Here is an 18,489-nt window from a genome sequence, read left to right as displayed (position 1 = left end):
GGGAGGGAGGGAGGGAGAAAATGAATGAATGAATGAATGAATATGGATTTATGTTTATTCATGTAGTCCCTGCTAAGACCAGAAGAGGGCGTAGGTTCCCCTGAAGCTGAAGAAGCAGGTGGTTATGAGCTGCCTGATACCTGTGTCGGGAACTGAATCCAGGTTCTCTGAAAGAGCAGTAAGAGCTTTTAGCCACGGAGCCATCTCTCCAGCCATCACTTAATCTATTTTAAATCAGTTTGGTCTGAGAGCTCAGTCACCTGTAGTGAAAGATGAATGAGTAGTGCATGACCAGGCTCTTCCAGTAGGTGGCAGCAGAGTGCTTTGCATCAGGTTTCTGGCTTGCCTGTTGCATCGTCCTAGATACTGAATATTCTTTTAGTTAAGGCCATTGCTGAGGCCTTCTTTTTTGTTATTGTTGTTATCTGTCACATTATGTCAGATATTACGAGGAGCTAAAGTAATAGTTTACTTTGTACAGGTTCTATTTGCTAACAACTCTTTAACTGCAGTTTTCACCTGCTATGGTATTATTAATATTTCAACATACCATTTCCTGCCTCACAGCCTCTTGTAAGAGACTCCAGCTGTTGTAGTCTGGAACTAAATAAGATCTTATTAAACAATACATAAGTATTTAATCACATAGCTTTGGAGGCATTTTGTGACTGTGAAAAACATTCTTTTTTTTTTTTTTTTTTGTACATAACAGCTGAGTTGTGTAGGAGCATTGTAGTGCTTGTCACTAGGCCCACCCGGGCACTCTTCCTTGGCTGGTTTACTTGCTGCCAGGAAGCCAGGTCCACCACGTGGGGGAGGTCATTCTTGTCTCTGTCCCAGGGACGCAGGGACGCCAGTAAGATGTGAGCCACAACTTGCTGACCTTTGGCGCCACGGGAAGGCCAGCATAGGTGGCGAAGGTCTGTAGCTCAGAGAGTCACTGAGTAGATGATTCTTGGGAAGTTTTCTTCCCAGGGATCTGTTGATTTAGGAGGCTTTAAAACAGTTGTTTGAAAAGCAATATTTATACAGTGCTGAGGTTTCTCCGTCTTTGCAATATAAGCACTTGCTGATGCGCTCGCAGGACCGTCTGTAGCTGAACTCGAGGTCCTGTCTCAGTCCTGTCACAGACTGTATCATGCTGTGCCATTCAGCACAGGTCTCACCTGCTTCTTTCATGGAACGTAGCAGCAGCACCTTGGTTCTTTGCCTCCCCCTACACACACACACACACACACACACACACCCTACTAAATTTTAAAACAAGTCTGGCTGACTGTAGGATGCTGTAATTCAGAGCAGCAGTGTTGCTGTGCATGCTTCTCTTTAGGCCAAGAAGTAGCACAAGGAAAAAACACAAAAATAGCTGGAGACAGGGGAGAAGTGTGATTCAGGCTGCGATCGATTGGAGGCTGAAAGTCTCAGGTTGACCAGCAGGAGGGGCGAGGTGCTGCGGGTCTGCTGGCAGGGCCTATCTTTAAACAGTGTTGCTCTTCCCCCTCCTCCTTCCGTTGGCTTGGGCTTGATAGCTTGCTTCTAGAATGTGCCTTCCACTGAGACACTTAACACTGTGTTAAGCCTGGGCAAGTCCTCAGCATCATCCATTGCATTGAACCCTTCACAGTCCAGGATAACCGGCTGGTCCCTGATAACTCTGCCCTGATAGACTTGCTCTGTCTCAGCAGCCACTGACCTTTTCATTTTGGTTTAACCCTAGCTGATCCCACGGTTAAGGATTTAATCGGAGGCTTCACTGCTCTGCATTACGCTGCCATGCACGGCCGGGCCCGGATTGCACGCCTGATGTTAGAGTCTGAGTACAGGAGTGACATTATTAATGCAAAAAGCAATGATGGCTGGACTCCCCTCCACGTGGCTGCCCACTACGGTAGGGACTCATTTGTCCGGCTCCTCCTGGAGTTCAAGGCTGAGGTTGACCCGCTCAGTGATAAAGGTACAACGCCACTTCAGCTTGCCATCATCCGAGAGCGGTCAAGCTGTGTGAAGATCCTTCTGGACCACAACGCCAACATCGACATCCAGAACGGATTCCTGCTGCGCTATGCTGTGATCAAAAGCAATCACTCTTACTGCCGCATGTTTCTTCAGAGAGGAGCAGACACAAACTTAGGGCGTCTAGAAGACGGACAGACTCCTTTGCACTTGTCTGCCCTCCGTGATGACGTGCTCTGTGCACGGATGCTGTATAACTATGGAGCGGACACGAACACAAGGAACTATGAAGGTCAGACTCCACTGGCCGTTTCCATAAGTATTTCAGGAAGTAGTCGGCCGTGTTTGGATTTCTTACAAGACGTCACAAGTATGTAATACAATTACTACTATTATTGCATCTTTTCCTCTTAATCCGAACCTTCTGAATTGCTTGAGATATTTCTGTAATCTGAGCTGACTAGGAGCTAACCATTCTTATAAGTCCTGCTTGGTAAGTAGTACCCATTTACCCAAAATCCCATTGTGTTAATAAAAGGGGACAGTAAAGTTTAGTGTCAAGGACAGACACTTTTCAAAATGGATGGAGCTGAAAGTTAGAATAGGGTGGTTCCCCTGCTCCGAGTGATAGCCGGGCTGGGCCTGTGCAGGTTCAGATGGAAGAACTAGAAAGGAGGGTGGATCTTAGATTGCTTAGCGATGGGGGCGGTTTTGTACTTTCTTACTAAGTTCCACATGAGAGGAAGGCCACTCTGGATTATTTAGACACCCCAGTAATAGAGGCTAAGGAAGATCTGTGAAAACACTAGGTTTCTAGGCCACACGGCTTCCATCAGTGTCTGCTCAGCTTCTGAGAGACACTTCATATACACCTTCAAGTGTCTGACTCATCTCACTTGGACTTATCTCGATGGCCATGCTGTCCTCTGAGTGCAGCAGTTAGTGTGCATGGACTTTGTTACCTTCTCTTGTCGGCTTCCCTACCACCTAAGTGATGTAGCACAGGGTAACGTGTGATCCAGGAGGCTGAGGTCTATAAGCACCTTAGATTAACCCGGTTGTGCTGTTTCATGGCTCGATGCCTTTCCCCACGTGATCCTGATTACAGAAGGAAGGCTGGCTGCTGATTATGATTTATAAGAGACCAGTTTTAGTTTTGAGTTTTTAAAAAGCCAGGGAGTGGAGCAAGTAAACAGAGAGGACAGTAGACCTGGAGGACATGGAGCTGTGTGGAGGGACCAGGTGGCATGGCAGTGAAGACACACATCTGCAGGCCTGAGATGAACGGCCCTTCCCCTAGGCCTGGCTAGAGCAAGGGAGAGTGGAGCAGCTTGTCCGAGTGCCCACTGGACATAATTGTGGAGCCTCGAGGGTCTGAGGTGTTTGGGCCTTTGGGGCTGCATTACAGCTGAGGGGGAAAGCAAATTATGAAAATGCTTTCCTAAACCAAAAGAGGAACTTATTTATACAAAAAGGGGGGAAGCAGAAGAAATATTATTGAAAGAGTACAATTGTGTAACTCTGTGAAAATATTCAAGTATAGCATAACCCGAGGATCTGGTTAACTAAAAATGGACCCCACCAGAGGAACTGGTTACAATTTAGCTGAGATTTTTGTTCTCAGCATCTTCCTTCACCACAGTATAAAGTTGTGTAGTTAATCGATAAGTACAGACTAGAGAGTTATTAGAATGTGGAATATTTTTTAGAAGGTATTTATTTTTACTCAGTGTGTTCTGGTGTTTTGCCTGCCCATATCCCTGTGTCCCATGTGTATATAGTATTCAGAACAGCCAGCAGGTACTGGGTCCTGTGGAACTAGAGTTCTATGATTTGATATCTGCCATGAGGATACTGGGACCTGAACCCAGGTCTTCTGTAAAGTCAGAGCTGCCAAGCTGAACCCCAGAATAGAAAATCTCCCCAGAAAGACAGAGAAATTTTATGACAGGGCATAACCTTGGGTTACCACCCAGCTAACAAGAACTTGGATGTTAAGAAGATGAGATTTGTATGAATTCACGCCTGGAATTGTATTCACAGAGAAACTGTCGTTTGGGACAATGCACGTCTAGCAATGCTCAAGCTTGGATTATAGACGAGATGACTGGGTAGAGCAGTCTCTGTCTGCCCAGTCACTTCTGTAGGGAAAGGGACAGAAAGACTGGACAGGGCTGTTAGCTGAGTGTGGCGGGACACACCTCAGGAGGCTGAGACAAGAGGATGTAGGGTTGGAGGCCAGGCAGGCTGTATAGGAATAGGCTACAATCACAAGACCCTGTCTCCAAAATACACAGTAAACAGAGTCGGTGAGCTGCAGTTGCCTGTGTTTACGGTGCGGAAATGAGCTAGAGCACAGCGCCTGAGAGGGTCCTTCCTGCCTCTGCGTAAGTTCGGTTGGTGAGGTTGCATCCTGGAGGAGCCTCGGACCTTGGAGTTCTTTCCATGCAAATGTTTCCCCTTAGGAGGAGAGGGGCTCGCTCAGAAGACAGAGTCAAAGTTGGGTGCAGGCAGGTAGAGTCAGGCTCTTCTTGGTCATCTGTGTCTCTGCTCCTCATTTGGCCAGAGTCCTCCATATGTGCACGATCTGTGGCCCCTTCCTACCTCAGAACCGCTGCTTTATTAGGCAGGGCTTCCCTCACTCTAAGGTTTTCCGTAGGTTTAAATGAATAGCCGTGGCTACTCTAGGTTCTCAGGCTTATAGTAATTGCAACATGTGTGTCACACCTAAGCCTGCTTCTGACACTAGCTTTATCTCTTTGGCTGTCTTTCTTTTTCTCTTACCTAGCATGGTATGGTTTTTTTGTTTTGTTTTGGTTTTTTTGTTTTGGTTTGTTTTAAGCTGAAGCTAGCCATAATGTGAAGAGCAGCAAGAACTCAGATAAATAGCACACATGTGCGTGTGCACACACACGCACCCCCTTTTTTTTTTCTTCTATTTTGGTTCTTTTGAGATGGCCTTGGCTCTCTGGAGACTTGCAGCCAATCTCTCTGGCTGTGCTTCCCTGGTGCTGGGATTATAGGTTTGAGCCACCATACCCTTGCCTCTAACAGCCTGCATGGAAGGCTTCCCTGTCTTCTGGCATGGGGCTGTGTTTTATGTGACTGCAGATGGCTGCGTGAGCCAAGTTCTCCAGTGTCTGTGTTTCTCCCCCTCCTCCAGCCTCACCCTCATCCCCTTGACTCTTTTTCAGGTCTAACCCACCACTACTACATTGAAGGGCAGTTAGTATAGTTATAGGTGTGACAGTGCCCCACAACCCCATGATCTTCTAATTGACTTCCAGCCTTGTAAGTGGGCCTGTGTCCCAGGCTGGATTGGCCATCCGTGCTTTCTCCCTCCAGTTCTGTAAGGTGAGCTAGGAAGGCTGAGAGGGCGGAACCTGAGACATGTCCATTCTCTGTGAGAGTCTCTGCCTTTGGAGGGCAGCCTTAACTTCTAGAGAGGTTTGGGGTGCTGGGTGCACACACCCACCCCTGTCAGAGCCATCAGGGGCTTTCTCGGCCTCACTTTGAGGACCTGGCAGAACTTCCTTTGACTGGCTCCTGATTTCCTGTCCATCCACAGCCTCCAGTGTTTCTGTGTATGGGCCCCGTGGCTTTTGCTCAGATGAGCATGCCTCATGAGCATGCCTCAGTCATGGCACGCTGGCCTAATAATCATAATCTCCAGAGCTTTCGAAGAAGGTGTGCTGCCTGCAGCTTCTTCAGTCTTTTTGCTTGCTCCAAGATCAGTTTTAGTTTTTAAAGTTGAGCAATTTTTCTTCCTTTTGCACTTGGGAGTGATGATGTCCAAGCTCTATGAGAGTTAGAATGGATTGTCCATCTGGTGTTGCCTTTTTTTTTTTTGAAGTGTGAAAGCATCCTTGCTTTGGTTCTTTGAGCTGGTGAGTTCTTTGCACACTGGATCAGAAGGTTCCTGTCTCTCCATCATCACAGGGTCTCAGCGGTGCCCATTATCACAGATGCCATCAAACCAGCAAAATGGGGTGCTGCAGAGTGCCACAAACAGCGTGCCTAGTAACCTCAAGCAAGCTCTTCAGCCCCCAGACTCACCCCTCAGAGCTTGGTGCCCTCCTTGAAAAACTGAGGGAGCTGAACCAAATTCTTTCCAACAGCTACTTTTAAAGGCAGTGGTTTTCTATTACTAGAGAGGAAGGCAGGAAGGAAAGAAGGAAGGAGAGAATGGGGTAGGGAGAGAGAGAGAGCACACACCATAGAGCCCTGGGTTTTGTTTGTTGTATTTTCCAGAGGATGGGCTTCTAGGAGGCTTCAGGGGGTGTAAGGTCCAGACGCGGTACATAGCCACAGTTTTCACTAGGTGACCTTTGTGCTTCCAGGTTAGAGTGACAGTCTGGCTGGTGTGGGACTGGTAATCACTGTTTTCCTCGCTGCCAGGCAGCCTCAGTCATGGGTACTGCAGCCCATTTACAAACGCGTTGGACAAAGCGGTAACCGTAACTGAGCCGAGTCTTGTCCCTTTGTGCACAGACCTTGTCAGCGTGCTGTGGGTGAAGACGGCCAAGTCGGGAAGTGGCAGGTCTGTCTGAGCTGGACCAGCAGCTTTTTCATGGAGAACCATTTCTCCTTGAAAGATTGACTGACAGCCAAACTGTACCATTTAATCATGGGCACTTAGCAGGCATTTTCTTAGAAACGAGCAAAGTTCACTTGTCACATCAAGGAAAATGACCACAGTATTGATGACCAGTCAGACTTGAGCTTTGAAAAGAGGGGTTTCAAAAACTTGTATTTATAATTGTGAGAGTCCTTCTATGTAATGGTTTTCTGAGATCAGTGGAAATATTAAGAAAAGTGATTTCTTTTGCTATCATATGTTGAAATTGGCTAACAATTTGAAGGCATGCATAACCTAGTATGCCATGTGTTCCCGATGACAAGTTTATGTTACTGTGTGCATGGGTAAAAGATCCACTAGAAGTTTAAGATACACCAATGGACTATAATCTAAACGTACAGAAAGTTCATCAATGTATTTCAGATTCTGTGTCACCGTTGGGACTGGGGAGACGGCTGAGCTGGTAGTGTTTGCCAAGCAAGCATGGAGACATCAGTTTGGATAAGCAGCACCCAGATAACAAGCTGGCCATGGTAGCAATGCTTTTGTAACCCAGCAGCAGGCGAGTGAAGACAGGAGGATCCCTGGGGCTTCCGGGCCAGCTCCCAGCCAGTCGCTGACATCCAGCTTTAGTGAGAGACCCTGCCTCAAAAAATAAGGTGAAGGAGCAGTTGAGGAAGACAGTATTTACTACTGGCCTCTGCACACACATGCACTTCATATGTATGCAACACATACACACACACACACACACACACACACACATCAAATTGAAAAAGAAAAAAGCTCCTTGTCTCATTTTACGACAGGTTCATAGAGGATCCAAGGTTAGCTGGAAAAGGCTGTTCTAAGTACTCCTTGCTTTCCTAGCAACATATTTGAGTGAAGCTAGCCTCAGGGCTAGCACACTGCATCAGGCTAGCACAGTGCGCCAGGCTAGCACTCTGAAGTTCAGAGCAGACGGAAGGCAGACATTTTCAGGAAAGGAGCAACAGCCCTCTCTTCGCAGCCACCTTGTTCTGAAAGTGACTCTAGTTTTTATTTATTTTCATAAAAATTACGTCAGCTGATGAACTGATCATTGTTATTTTTAAGCAAGTCAAAATGTTTCTGAAATTTGTAGTTTTTTGAGTATGGTAACTATAGAGCAGTATAATCAGCAGAAGCAAAAGTTCTCTGAGAGTTTCCCATTGCAAACGTACAGAGGCATCCTCCAGCTAAGCAAGGGGACTGAATTTCCACATTTTCAGTGCTAAAGATCAACGCCAGGGCAGTGGGCATACTCAGGAATTGGTCCACGGTTACCATCACCATGCTACATGCCAGCCCTACAGTCAGGGGTTTTAAAGGTATCCTCTCAGCCTTGTGTTTGAGAATTTGAAGAATCGTTAATGTATTTTTGATTAAAGTAAAAATCTGGGTACACTGAAAGCTTGCCTCACACGTATGGCTTTGGCTCTGGAGAGACCCCTCCTTCCTGACTGGCATTTATAAAATTGTGGCTTTGCTGACTCAGGATTAGTGATTCCTATCAGTTGGGAATTTTGGTATCTTGGATCCTGAAGGCAGTTTTCAGAGACTAGTCATGCACAGAACATGTCACACATACCAGGTCCCCGAGTAAATGAATCCATCACCTTGCTGGCGTGGCCTTCTTGCAATGTACAACAGCCTCCTGTTCCACGGCTGGTCTGGACGTCCGTGGGTTCACTAAGTTGATTCAGTTTATGTTTAATATCCTGAGACATTGACTTGAGGCAGTTACCTGTGTCTCAGAAGCATTATGCAAAAACTAGAGTCACTGTCAGCACACTTTCAGTGCTGTGTAAAAGGCAGGCCCGGGGGATTTGGATTTGTGTGTCTTAAGGAATTAAATAGCTCAGAATGCTGAAAGGGAAAACTGAAGTGGCTGGGAATTGAGCTGTGTAAACTGTTTCACAGGAGACTTAATCTGTCAAGTACTTAGGATAGTTGCTTGCCGGAACATTAATCACAGATGTTTAAAAATATTGTTTTATAAATATCGAAGTAACCAGAAATATTTTTTTGTTTAGATTTCAGTAGTAGTCAAGTACTATGTTATTAAAACACACACACAAAGTACTATGTTTACAGAAATAAGACTTGAGACTAAAAGTAAAAATGAAGAAAAAAAGAGAAAAAAGCCTTTGGGGCCTGGGGGCTGGGGGAGACTTGGTTTGTGAAGCTCTGTAGTAGAGTATGTGTTTAGTATGCAGGGGGCCCTGGTTCAATCCCTGGCACCACCAACACAGACACACATACATACACACACACCTCACGTCATACGTACAGACTCACATGCACACACAACACACACACACACACACACACACACACACACCTTTAAAAAATACAGGCTAACAAAAGGCATGACCTCTCAGTGTTTTAAAATTTAAGGAAGTCAAACAGGCTGTGGCTTTCTGAGCTAAATCCAGCCCAGAGTAGTATGTCGTGGCTTTACCCCACACACAGCCTAGATGACAACTGCCCTGACCTACTATGCTCGTTCCTAGGGCTTCTATTGTTATTTTATGGGATGACCTATTATGAGTATACTCTCTATGTGGAGAAATTCATGTGACTCGTTTTAACCTAGGGTCTTCACATTTTTTTTCCTAGTGAATTGGAAACTTTTGCCAGATCATCTACGTTAGAGCCTTACAGGAGTTTCTGCTGTTGACATATTAAAAATGAACACTGGTCATTTAGGTAACACCACATCTTAGGTTCTTTGACACAGAGACCATCCTTTTAAATAAATCCTTCTATTCTCACTGACCTGAAAGGCTCTTCTTCCAGACCTTCTTGAGGTGTTTATATCCCTACTATCAGGGTTGGCACCTACAGATGCCTTGACATTTGAGAGAAAGCCATGGATCATTTTTACCTGACTCTGTTACTTCCCTGTCACTGTGATAAAGCACCATGACCAGGGCATATCTAGAAGAGAGGATGAGAGGCTGAAGGGCAGAGCAAAGGCGTGGCGGCAGGAACAGGAAGCAGCAGCCACAAGCACCAGGCAGCGTGAACTAGCGAAAGGAATGGCTCTAAACTCCCAAAGCCCACCTCCAGTGACATACTTCCTCCAGCAAGGCCACACCTCCTAAGGCACCCCAAAGAGTGCCACCCACTGGAGACCAAGCATTTCTGTGCCCAAGATTATGGAGGGCGTCTCATTCAGACCACCAGTGCTCAGCCACCTGAGGAAAATGTAACCAATAAATTTATGTCAGAAAGCTGATACTGTATGTTTGAACTGTAAGTCAATACTGCCATTTTTATTTTAAGGGACCTAGAACCAGCCATTGGACCTACAAAGCAAGAATTGTTTACCCCACTTTATACTTAGTCCCAGTGAGAGGACTTTAGAAGCAAGAGCAAAAAGAATACTGTGTCATTGGCCAGATGTGGCAGGGCATGCCTTTAACCCAGCACACAGAAGGCAAAGGCAAGTGGATCTCTGTGAATTGTAGGCCAACCTGGTACAATAAGTTCCAGGTCAGTTGGGGCGACATAATGAGACCTTGTCTCACCAAAAAAAAAAAAGGTCAAATTTTAAAATGGGAGCTGGAATTAAACAGAAATATTAGGAGACCATCCTGGATGCTGGCGGAGATGGAGAGGCCCTCTAGGGAATGACAGACCCTGAAGCAGTCTGGAGGAGGGCAGCAAGCGCCCTCCATTTCTTGGCCTACTCCCCTCTGTATCACTGTCCCCCTCTACAGCAAAGCCTAGGACTTCATATTCTGTGTGGTTACCCTTGACTATTTCAGATGTTTGGTGTTCGTCTACCTTTATGAGTAATTAGTATGCTTTAAAGATTTATTTTTAATTATGGATGGGTGTCTGTGTACATGAGTGCAGGAGTCTACAAAGCCCGGAGGCATTAGATCCTCTGGAGCTGGAGTGATCAAGAGTGGTGAGCAGCCGGCATGGGTGCTGGAAATTGGAAGACCACCTCACACCCTTTTAGCAGCTGAGTCATCTTTCTAGTCTAGATATCTTTATCCTAAGAAATCAGTTAGGCCTCCCTCACAAAAGCAACAAGGTGTATGTAGAGGTGGGGAGGCCTTTGGGACAGGTACTTCTCTAAGTTATCCCCTGACCAGGCTTCCTCTGGATTCTAAACTGGGATGGTCAGCAGCAGATTTCCTATTTTGTGCCAGCCTGGTTATTAATAATGATAGGCTTCTCCACACTAGGAAAGATTAACTCTTTGAACTATTGTGTAATCCCATTGGCATTCATTAGTCTGAAGACCTTGTAGTTCCTGCTGCATCCTCCAGTGTTTATGAGTCCATAAATTACAGTCTGTGGGGATCTGGCCTCAGCCTCCCTGTTACAGCCCACTGTGGAGCAGCACTTCCTCGCTGCCTGCGATGCCTAGTGGGTGGGTGGTGTGTGCGGGTCTGCTGATTGTCCCTCCTCTTGTCTTCTGTGTCCTTTTCTTCTCTGCTCCTCCTTCCTTCTCTTCTTTGTAAGAAGAGAAGCATGGTAAGCATGCAGTGGATGCTCAGGCAATGCTTTTCTGTGGTCCGTTGACAAGAAATAAATATTAATCTTGTAATCATGATCTCCTAGTCCCAAGATGCTGTCCCTGCAGAAGGATTCCTGAGATGTGTGTGGAGGCACAGTAGCCCCGAGCCACCCTCACTGCCCTTTGCCAATAGCCTGCTATTGACTCCGCATGCTGACAAGCCAACCGAGTTCACTTCTTGGTGTGCGCAGGGAGGTAGTTACACCCACTCCCTGCCTAGTTACACCCACTCCCTGCCACCGTGTATCCTTTTACACAGTAAAAGTCTTCATATTCAGCCCTTTGAAGTCATAACAGTGGCTTCCGGCAGTTTGCCGACTGTTCCCGGCTAGTGGGTGCTACTTGCCCCTTTCCAGCCTTGCTTTCTTACCATCGTTCCACCAGAAGATGAAGACCACTTTCCAAGGATGGCCCTGTTTCCTGAAAATGAGAAGAACTATCCCTATAAGTGTTTAGCAGCTAATCTTTTTAGAATTTGCTTTCTGGTTATTTCCGGTTTGCCTTACACTGTTCTTACCACTTTGCCACAGTGAATGTTTTTACTTCTTATACAACCTTTGAGGTTGGTGCTGTTATGAAGAAACTAAGGCACCAGGCTAAACACCTTGGCGAGGACCATGTGGGTTGTGAGTGGCTAGGAGCCAAGCATGTGTCCTGATTCCAGGATTGTTGAGTTTAACCACTCCATTATGCCCTTACCATTCAAGGCAGCTCTGCAGTCAGGAGTTGCATGTGGAAGAGCTTTAAAAGGCCACATTCTTCCAAAATATTAAAGGATGTCATGCATGGCATGTCGCTAAAGGAGAAACAAAGGAAAAATTACAAACTGGGAAACACATTCCAATATGCTTTGGCCTAGGACCTCCACTGAACAGAGCATTCCAGAACATGTAGGCTCCCAGTGGCCACAGCACTACCTCACCAGCCCCTGGGTGAGTGAACTATTTTGCAAGAGAATCCCCAGTCAAGCCTCCCCTGAAACACTGCAAACAAATAAGGAACGTAATGGAACGTTGTCTTAAATGCTTCGGTGCTGGGTAAACTCAGTTAAGCACTAATGGTGCAGGCATCTCTGACAGTGTGTGATGGAGAGAGAGCCTGAGCTCCTGTCCTGAGGCTCAGGATACCATGGGTGAGGTACTGATGGAGAGAGAGCCTGAGCCCCTGCCCTGAGGCTCCGGATACCATGGGTGCGGTACTGATGGAGAGCAGCGGTCTCACCCAGGCCTTCCAGAGTGTTTTCTTTTTCCTTCCTATTTGGGAGTTGAATCTGATGAGGCCTTGCACTTACTAGGGAAGTGCCCCTCTGCGAAGCGTCATTACTAGATCAGGAGTTCTAAGTCTTACGGAGTTCTTTCCACTTAGGAAAAATTACTTGATTTTGCATTATCACTATTAAAACAGTGCAAACAAGAGATGAGGTCCTCAGAAGAGTGGTGCTTCTCCAAGGACAGCCTGGGACCCTCCCAGGGAGGTTATGAGGTTGGCGTGAGCTCATAGCAGCAGTATGGTGTTATCTGCCCATCTTCATGTTCCTGCTCTCCGGAGACTATGTGGTGTGGTTTTTATTTCAACAGACTGAATGCAAATGTACACAAGAAAGCTTAGCTATTCTCTGGAAAGCCATGTGTTACAAAGCATGGCAAACAGGGTTGGGGGGGGGGGGAATCACACCCCTTTGACTGTTTTGTAAAACAGTTTTTATCATGTTGTTCATTTCAATATGCAGTTGGTTTGTTTTAATTACTTTTAAATGAATTTACAGGTATTTATAAAATTTCTGTTGTAACTTGTGATGTGGTCATCACCATAGATGTGGCCCACATCAAAGTTCTTTCATATCCTCAGTAATTGTGAAAGACATAATGGGATTTGACACTAAAAGATTGCTGGCTTCTGAAATACGCTATCTCCTTGGGTTTGGAAGCACGTTGCTTAATGTCTCTGAGACTACCAGTAAAATGGAGTGGAGCTACGCATGCCTCACTTGTAAAACGGTCAAAGGACTCTAGGCATGTCACACCCTTCTGTTGGGCAAGAAGCAGCAAGTATTCAATATGGGGTAGCCTTGTCATACCGTTATGTCCTGTGTGACTCCAGACACCTACTGAACCATTACTGAACACGTTTTCCTTACGTGGATAATATTCAGTACTGTTGAGAGAAGAGACTTTGGATTTTACTGCTTCTCTTTTGGATTCAGTGACAACCATGGTTGTGAGCTAGCGATTCAGACTAGCTTAAGGTGGCTTTCAAACTCCCTAGACGCTGACAATGAACAGGCAAGCAGGATGTCATTTGCAAAGAGCTCTGTAGAGAAACTGCTATATCAGGGCTCCAGTGTCCTAGCCTCAGAGTCAAAACAGGCCACCCCAGGGAGCAGCTCAACCAGGCCATGTTTTGTTGTGGAGAAACTGAGGCATAGAGAAACCACCTGCTCATGGAAGCTCCCCTTTGTATTAGAATCTCATTGGGACAGACCCACAGTTCTTTGATTTGTAAAAAGAATGCCAGGCTTGGAATCATAAAGACTATCCTTAGTCTCATTCTAAACTACAATTGGTTATCTGACAGCTGCCAGTATCCTTAAATCTCTCACCCTCAGGACCATATATATAAAGGCAGAGATGGAGGCATCTGCCTGTTAGAGAAGAGGAAACAGAAAATGATCCAGGAATAATGATCAACTCCCAATGCTCTACTCTCGTTGACTTCTGGCCTCTAGCTATGTCCCACCTCCTGGAGATTCCACAGCACTCACCAAGGCCATCATTCAGGCATGGAATATTCTAATCATGTGCCTGACAGGACCATTGCATACTCAGACCATAACATTACCGCCTTGTAAAGAGTTTTAGAAAAGACCAAGTGGGTGAGACACCACAGGAAGGGACAGATGACACGTGAGAGTCTCGGTCAGTCCTTTGACTGTAAGATCCACAGTAGACCCTTCCTCAGTCAGAGCTTTCCCTCACATCCCTCCCTCTCCAACACTTTGTACCTCTGTAACGTTCTCTTTTCTCTGTCATTTTAGGACAGCCCAGAACCCTGCAGGACCTGTGCCGAATTAAAATTCGACAGTGTATAGGCCTTCAAAACCTGAAGCTGCTTGATGAACTACCAATTGCCAAGGTCATGAAAGACTACTTAAAACACAAATTTGATGATATCTGATACACCTGGACTGTGAACAAGATTACGAGTTATTCCAGATACTTAAAAGGCTTCAGGCCTTGCACAAAGTATATCCTATGCAATTTCTGATTTGCGGTCAAGTCAGAAAGCAGGTATACACACTTTTAGGTTTATGTTTGTTTGGATTTCATTTGGAGGAGGGATCTTTGTGTGTGTGTGTGCGTGTGTGCGCGCACGTGTGTGTGTGTGTGTGTGTGTGTGTGTGTGTGTATGTGTGTATGTATGAATGTGTGTGTGTGTGTGTATGTACACTCACACATACACACACATACACACCCCACGCTTGAAGGTCTTAATTTGGTTTCTTGGTCCAAGTCGATGAGGTCCAAGCCTTTCTATACAATACTGCATTTAGAAAATTTGTTTTTCCTAAGTGCACAATATAGAGAGGTTTGAAGCAGAGAATTTCCCCTTTCGCTGCTCTGGTTTCATTGGTGAACATGGTACTAAGAGCCAGTAGACGGAATGCTTCTTAAAGTTTGGAGGTCTCAGGCTCACCTCCTGTGATCCTGGGTGACGCTGGAAAATTCTCTGTGAAGAAACTTACAGTAATGCTGTCGCCTCATTCATTTTTAATGAGTACAGATGAGCTGTTTAAAAATCCTTTTTCCCTTCTAATTAATGTAGCTTTCCGATGAAAAAACCAACCCAGGACCTCGGCTTCCTTTGGTGTGCGCTTTTTTTTTAAATTATTTTTTTTTAACAACTGTAAGACACTACCCTGAAACATTGGGTTTCAACTCCCCCACCCCCTCTCTTATTGAATTGTGCTTTTAAAACAAAATCAATGGGGAAAGGAATTAACTTTTTAAAGCCAGTGTATTCTGTTTTTTAAAAAAACAAAAAATGGTGCCTCTTGTGCAACTCTCTTGGTGTCGTCTCTGGATGGTTTGCTCTTCCTGTTCTTCAGTTGGCTTCCTTGTGCCCCTCGGAGCCGTCATCACCACCTCCATCCCACAGCAGGCCACCAGGATCACCTCAGTTTCCACCTTAAACTTTGTGTTTTATTTTACCTTAAAGAACAAATTTCTTATCCTGGTGATGACAGGGGTCCCTAGAAATAGCCCACATTCTTGCTAAACCATTCTACTTTAATGACTAAATATTTCAGGGTGGTTTCATGGTGGATTTTTTTTTTTTTTTGCCTTCCTGGTAATATGTATACATATATATTTTAAGGGGAAAGTCTCTAATGGGCACCCTTTTGTAAGCCTGGCAAATTGCTGATACGCTAATTAAATATTTCTTGTCTATTTTGAAGGTGGGTACAGTAAAGCTCTTCAAGACAAATATTTTAATTTTCTCGGTTGGTTGGACAAGTATGTGCAAGAAAGACCCAGATGTAGTAAAGTGTTAGTAGCAAGGGAGAGGGCCCAGAGGTCCTAGGCATCATGGGTGTTCCTGGGGACACACGCTCACTGCTTCATTTGACGTTATGTTAGTTTGAGGACACCCCTTTTAAGTTCCCCATGCCATTCTTAGTGCTGTGACAAATTTTTTAAAAATTTATAAACTGTTAATAAATTTGCTATCAAAAGGTTGCAAGATAAGGGCTTCTCCCTTCTTGTCAGAATTGCCAGTTGAAGGCATAGAGGGCAAAGTCTTCCCCTCATAATGTAATTAAGCAGAATTAGGTTTCCCTGAGTTCAGGCTAGCAGTGCTGTTCACTCAAGCCCAAAGCTTGCTGTCTTGGCCAGAGTAGCTGTGACAGCAGAACATTGGGTCTGCGTGTGCCTAGGTGGCACAGGGATTCCTGAACAGGCAAAAGGATGCTTCAAGGACTTGGTGATGTGGCCCATAGCCTCCTTCAGGGGGAGCATGTGGCCAGAGTGATAGCTGGGACCCAGGAAGATAGGGACGGCTGTGGTGACCCTGGCTGAAAGGTTACCTCCATGGAGAGTCCCCTTGTAAGGCACCTGCAAAGGTGTGCTCTCAGTCTTTATTCAGGCCCCAGGTCAGGGCTGGAGACACACTACCAGCCTTAGGGACACAACGTGACCAGAAATTAGTTGAGTGTAACTTGTGTTAGAGCCCCAGCCCAGCATGGAAAGTGGTGGGAGGAGAGCTGAGAGTCTGGACTCTGAGCTGCCATGTTAGTGTCCAGTTGCACAGGAATCACACGTGAAAATTAATTTATTTTGTAAGTTAAAAGTGACATTCACTTTCCAGCCATTCAGAGGGTTCTGAACTAAGCCACTGAAATCGAATTGAATCAGGGAATCCCAAGTAAAAAGATCATAGTAAGGCAAATTCTTTGTGCTGTTTACTGCTGTGACTTCAGAAAAACAAAAACAATTCTGAGTGCTCTCCCAGGAATTGAAAATTCTATTTAATGAAGAAGTGTATAATTCCATTCTTTATTGTTTGTGGTCTGATTGATCTGGAAGCTTGAGAGGATGTCCTTTGTTTATTACTAGACCCCAGTCCTGTGCTGTATTCCATGGTCACGGAAGGGCTGTCCAGTTGCTGATGTGGTTGTGGTGACCATGCAGGTCTGACCCTGAATTTGCTATCAGAGAAGCAGTCTGTGGCCCTAGGAGAGAAAACAGCCCCCTCACAAACTCAGCCCGTTGACTCAAAATTCACCACCGAGTCCTTTGCGCTTCTTTTGAATTTTATTATTTAAGTCTATTACTAAAACTTTATAAAATGCATTTGGCGAATACACCAAAGAAACCAGCTCATAAAATATGATCATTAACGAACTGCAAACCTCATCTTTTAAAAACAAGGGTGTTTCTTTGTAAATATTTGTGTTTATAAATGTACAGCAGAGTTAAGAGTGTTTTTTTAGATTATTTAATTCCCATATTTCTAAACTATTTACTACAGAATAACCCCTGCTCATTAGTTTGGGTGACTTGATTGTTTGGTTTTTTTTTAATTCATTACCAGTCATGCTTGGAGCGATGATTCTGCCGGAGAGGCCAGCACTCTGGCCGTGGCTGGAGTCGCTTGTGAAGCACGGGGGAGACTAGCATGACCTGTCAGACTCCCCCCTCGTAAGACACCAGGAAAGCGTAGCTTATTGACCAGAGTGGACCATGCGAAAGAGTTTCTAACTTCCCTACTGAATCACCCGTTAGCCCAGGGTGGGATTGGGACAAGGCTGTTTGCCCACAAATTTAGCTTTCATGTAACTCCCAGTGTGTTGTATCATAATATATTCTGTTCTTTCTTTGTAACGTAAGTTTTGCTTTGGGTCGATTTGAATTAAAAAAAAAAACTTAAATCTGGTTTAAAAAAAATACTGAATTTGTGTTTTCTTTCTCTTCTATCTTAACTTTTTCACAACCCCAGGTGTTTGGTAAAGTGGAATAAAGCTGTATTTTTCATCAGCACATTAGGTCACTGGTGACTGGGTGAGAAAATGATTCAAAAACAATCCACATTTCAAGACATTTCTTTAACTCTCTTATTTACTTACTTTTTAGTGTTTTATTACATTTGTTTATTTACCTACCTGCTTTGTGGAGCTGAGAGGACAGCCTGCAGGAGTCTATTCTCTGCCGCTCTGTGCCCCGCCCACTGTGGGATTCAAGTCCTTCATGTGCTGAGCCCGCCACCCCCACCCCCACCCCGCACCTCCTCCCTATAGAGTGCATTCTGTGATCACAAGCCAGACAAGGGCGTGGTCCTGAGTGTGTCACTCCAGCACAAAGGCTTCAGGAGCCAGATTTGTTATCTGCCACATCTCGGCAAAGGAGACAGGGGCTCAGCTGCCTTTCCCTTGCTGTGATGAAACACTATGACCAGGACAACTTACAGGAGGAAGGGTTTATTTAAGCTTACAGCTCCATAGGGATAAGTCCACCATGGAGAGCGAACAGCAGGTATGGTGCCTGGAACAACGAGCTGAGAACTCACATCTGGACCCACCAGCAGGAAACAGAGAGTACTGGGAGCAGGTCAAGTCCTTCCAGCGCTCAGAGCTCACTTCCAGTGACACTTCCTCCAACAAGGCCACACTTCACCTCCCAAGCTTCCCCTAACAGTGCCACTACCTGGGAAGTAAGAATTGATAAACTGTGGAGGAAGTCTTCATTCAAACTACTGGCATGGGTACAGACCACAGCACACAAAGCAGAGTAGCAAATGCAGGCGCAGCAGAGCTGGGTAGTGTGTCAGCCTGCAGGAGAGCAGCGTTGCCTAGATCCGAATGTCCTCTGTAGTGTAAGTACAGCTGGGTCTGAGAGAAACCTTC

At 45.5% G+C, this 18,489-nt stretch overlaps 1 protein-coding gene and 1 long non-coding RNA gene across 6 annotated transcripts in view; one reads left to right on the top strand and one right to left on the bottom strand.

The window, feature by feature from the left end:
* Asb7 (ankyrin repeat and SOCS box containing 7) overlaps positions 1-14,499 on the top strand; it is a 42,714-nt gene extending 28,215 nt beyond the window's left edge. For 4 of the 5 annotated variants that reach the window (XM_021168892.2, XM_029479628.1, XM_029479629.1 and 1 more), the window contains 2 exons: positions 1,718-2,323; positions 14,125-14,499. In XM_021168892.2, coding sequence (XP_021024551.1) covers positions 1,718-2,323; positions 14,125-14,264 — 746 coding nt within the window. In that variant the 3' untranslated portion in view covers positions 14,265-14,499. Of the gene's footprint in view, positions 1-1,717; positions 2,324-6,955; positions 7,038-14,124 lie in introns of those variants that run through there. The other variant, XM_021168894.2, reaches the window with a different exon arrangement.
* On the bottom strand, positions 7,115-17,810 carry LOC110299244. The gene is made up of 3 exons (XR_002378441.1): positions 17,749-17,810; positions 11,790-11,886; positions 7,115-7,174 (listed from the first exon to the last, which is right to left on the bottom strand). It is a non-coding gene; the product is annotated as an uncharacterized LOC110299244 (long non-coding RNA).
* Positions 17,811-18,489: the final 679 nt, after the last annotated feature.

This window comes from Mus caroli, chromosome 7 (assembly GCF_900094665.2).
Source record: "Mus caroli chromosome 7, CAROLI_EIJ_v1.1, whole genome shotgun sequence".
Classification (NCBI taxonomy): Eukaryota; Metazoa; Chordata; class Mammalia; order Rodentia; family Muridae; genus Mus; species Mus caroli.
The sequence above is the reverse complement of the archived record's forward strand: the minus strand, read 5'-3'. Positions and strand labels throughout refer to the sequence as shown.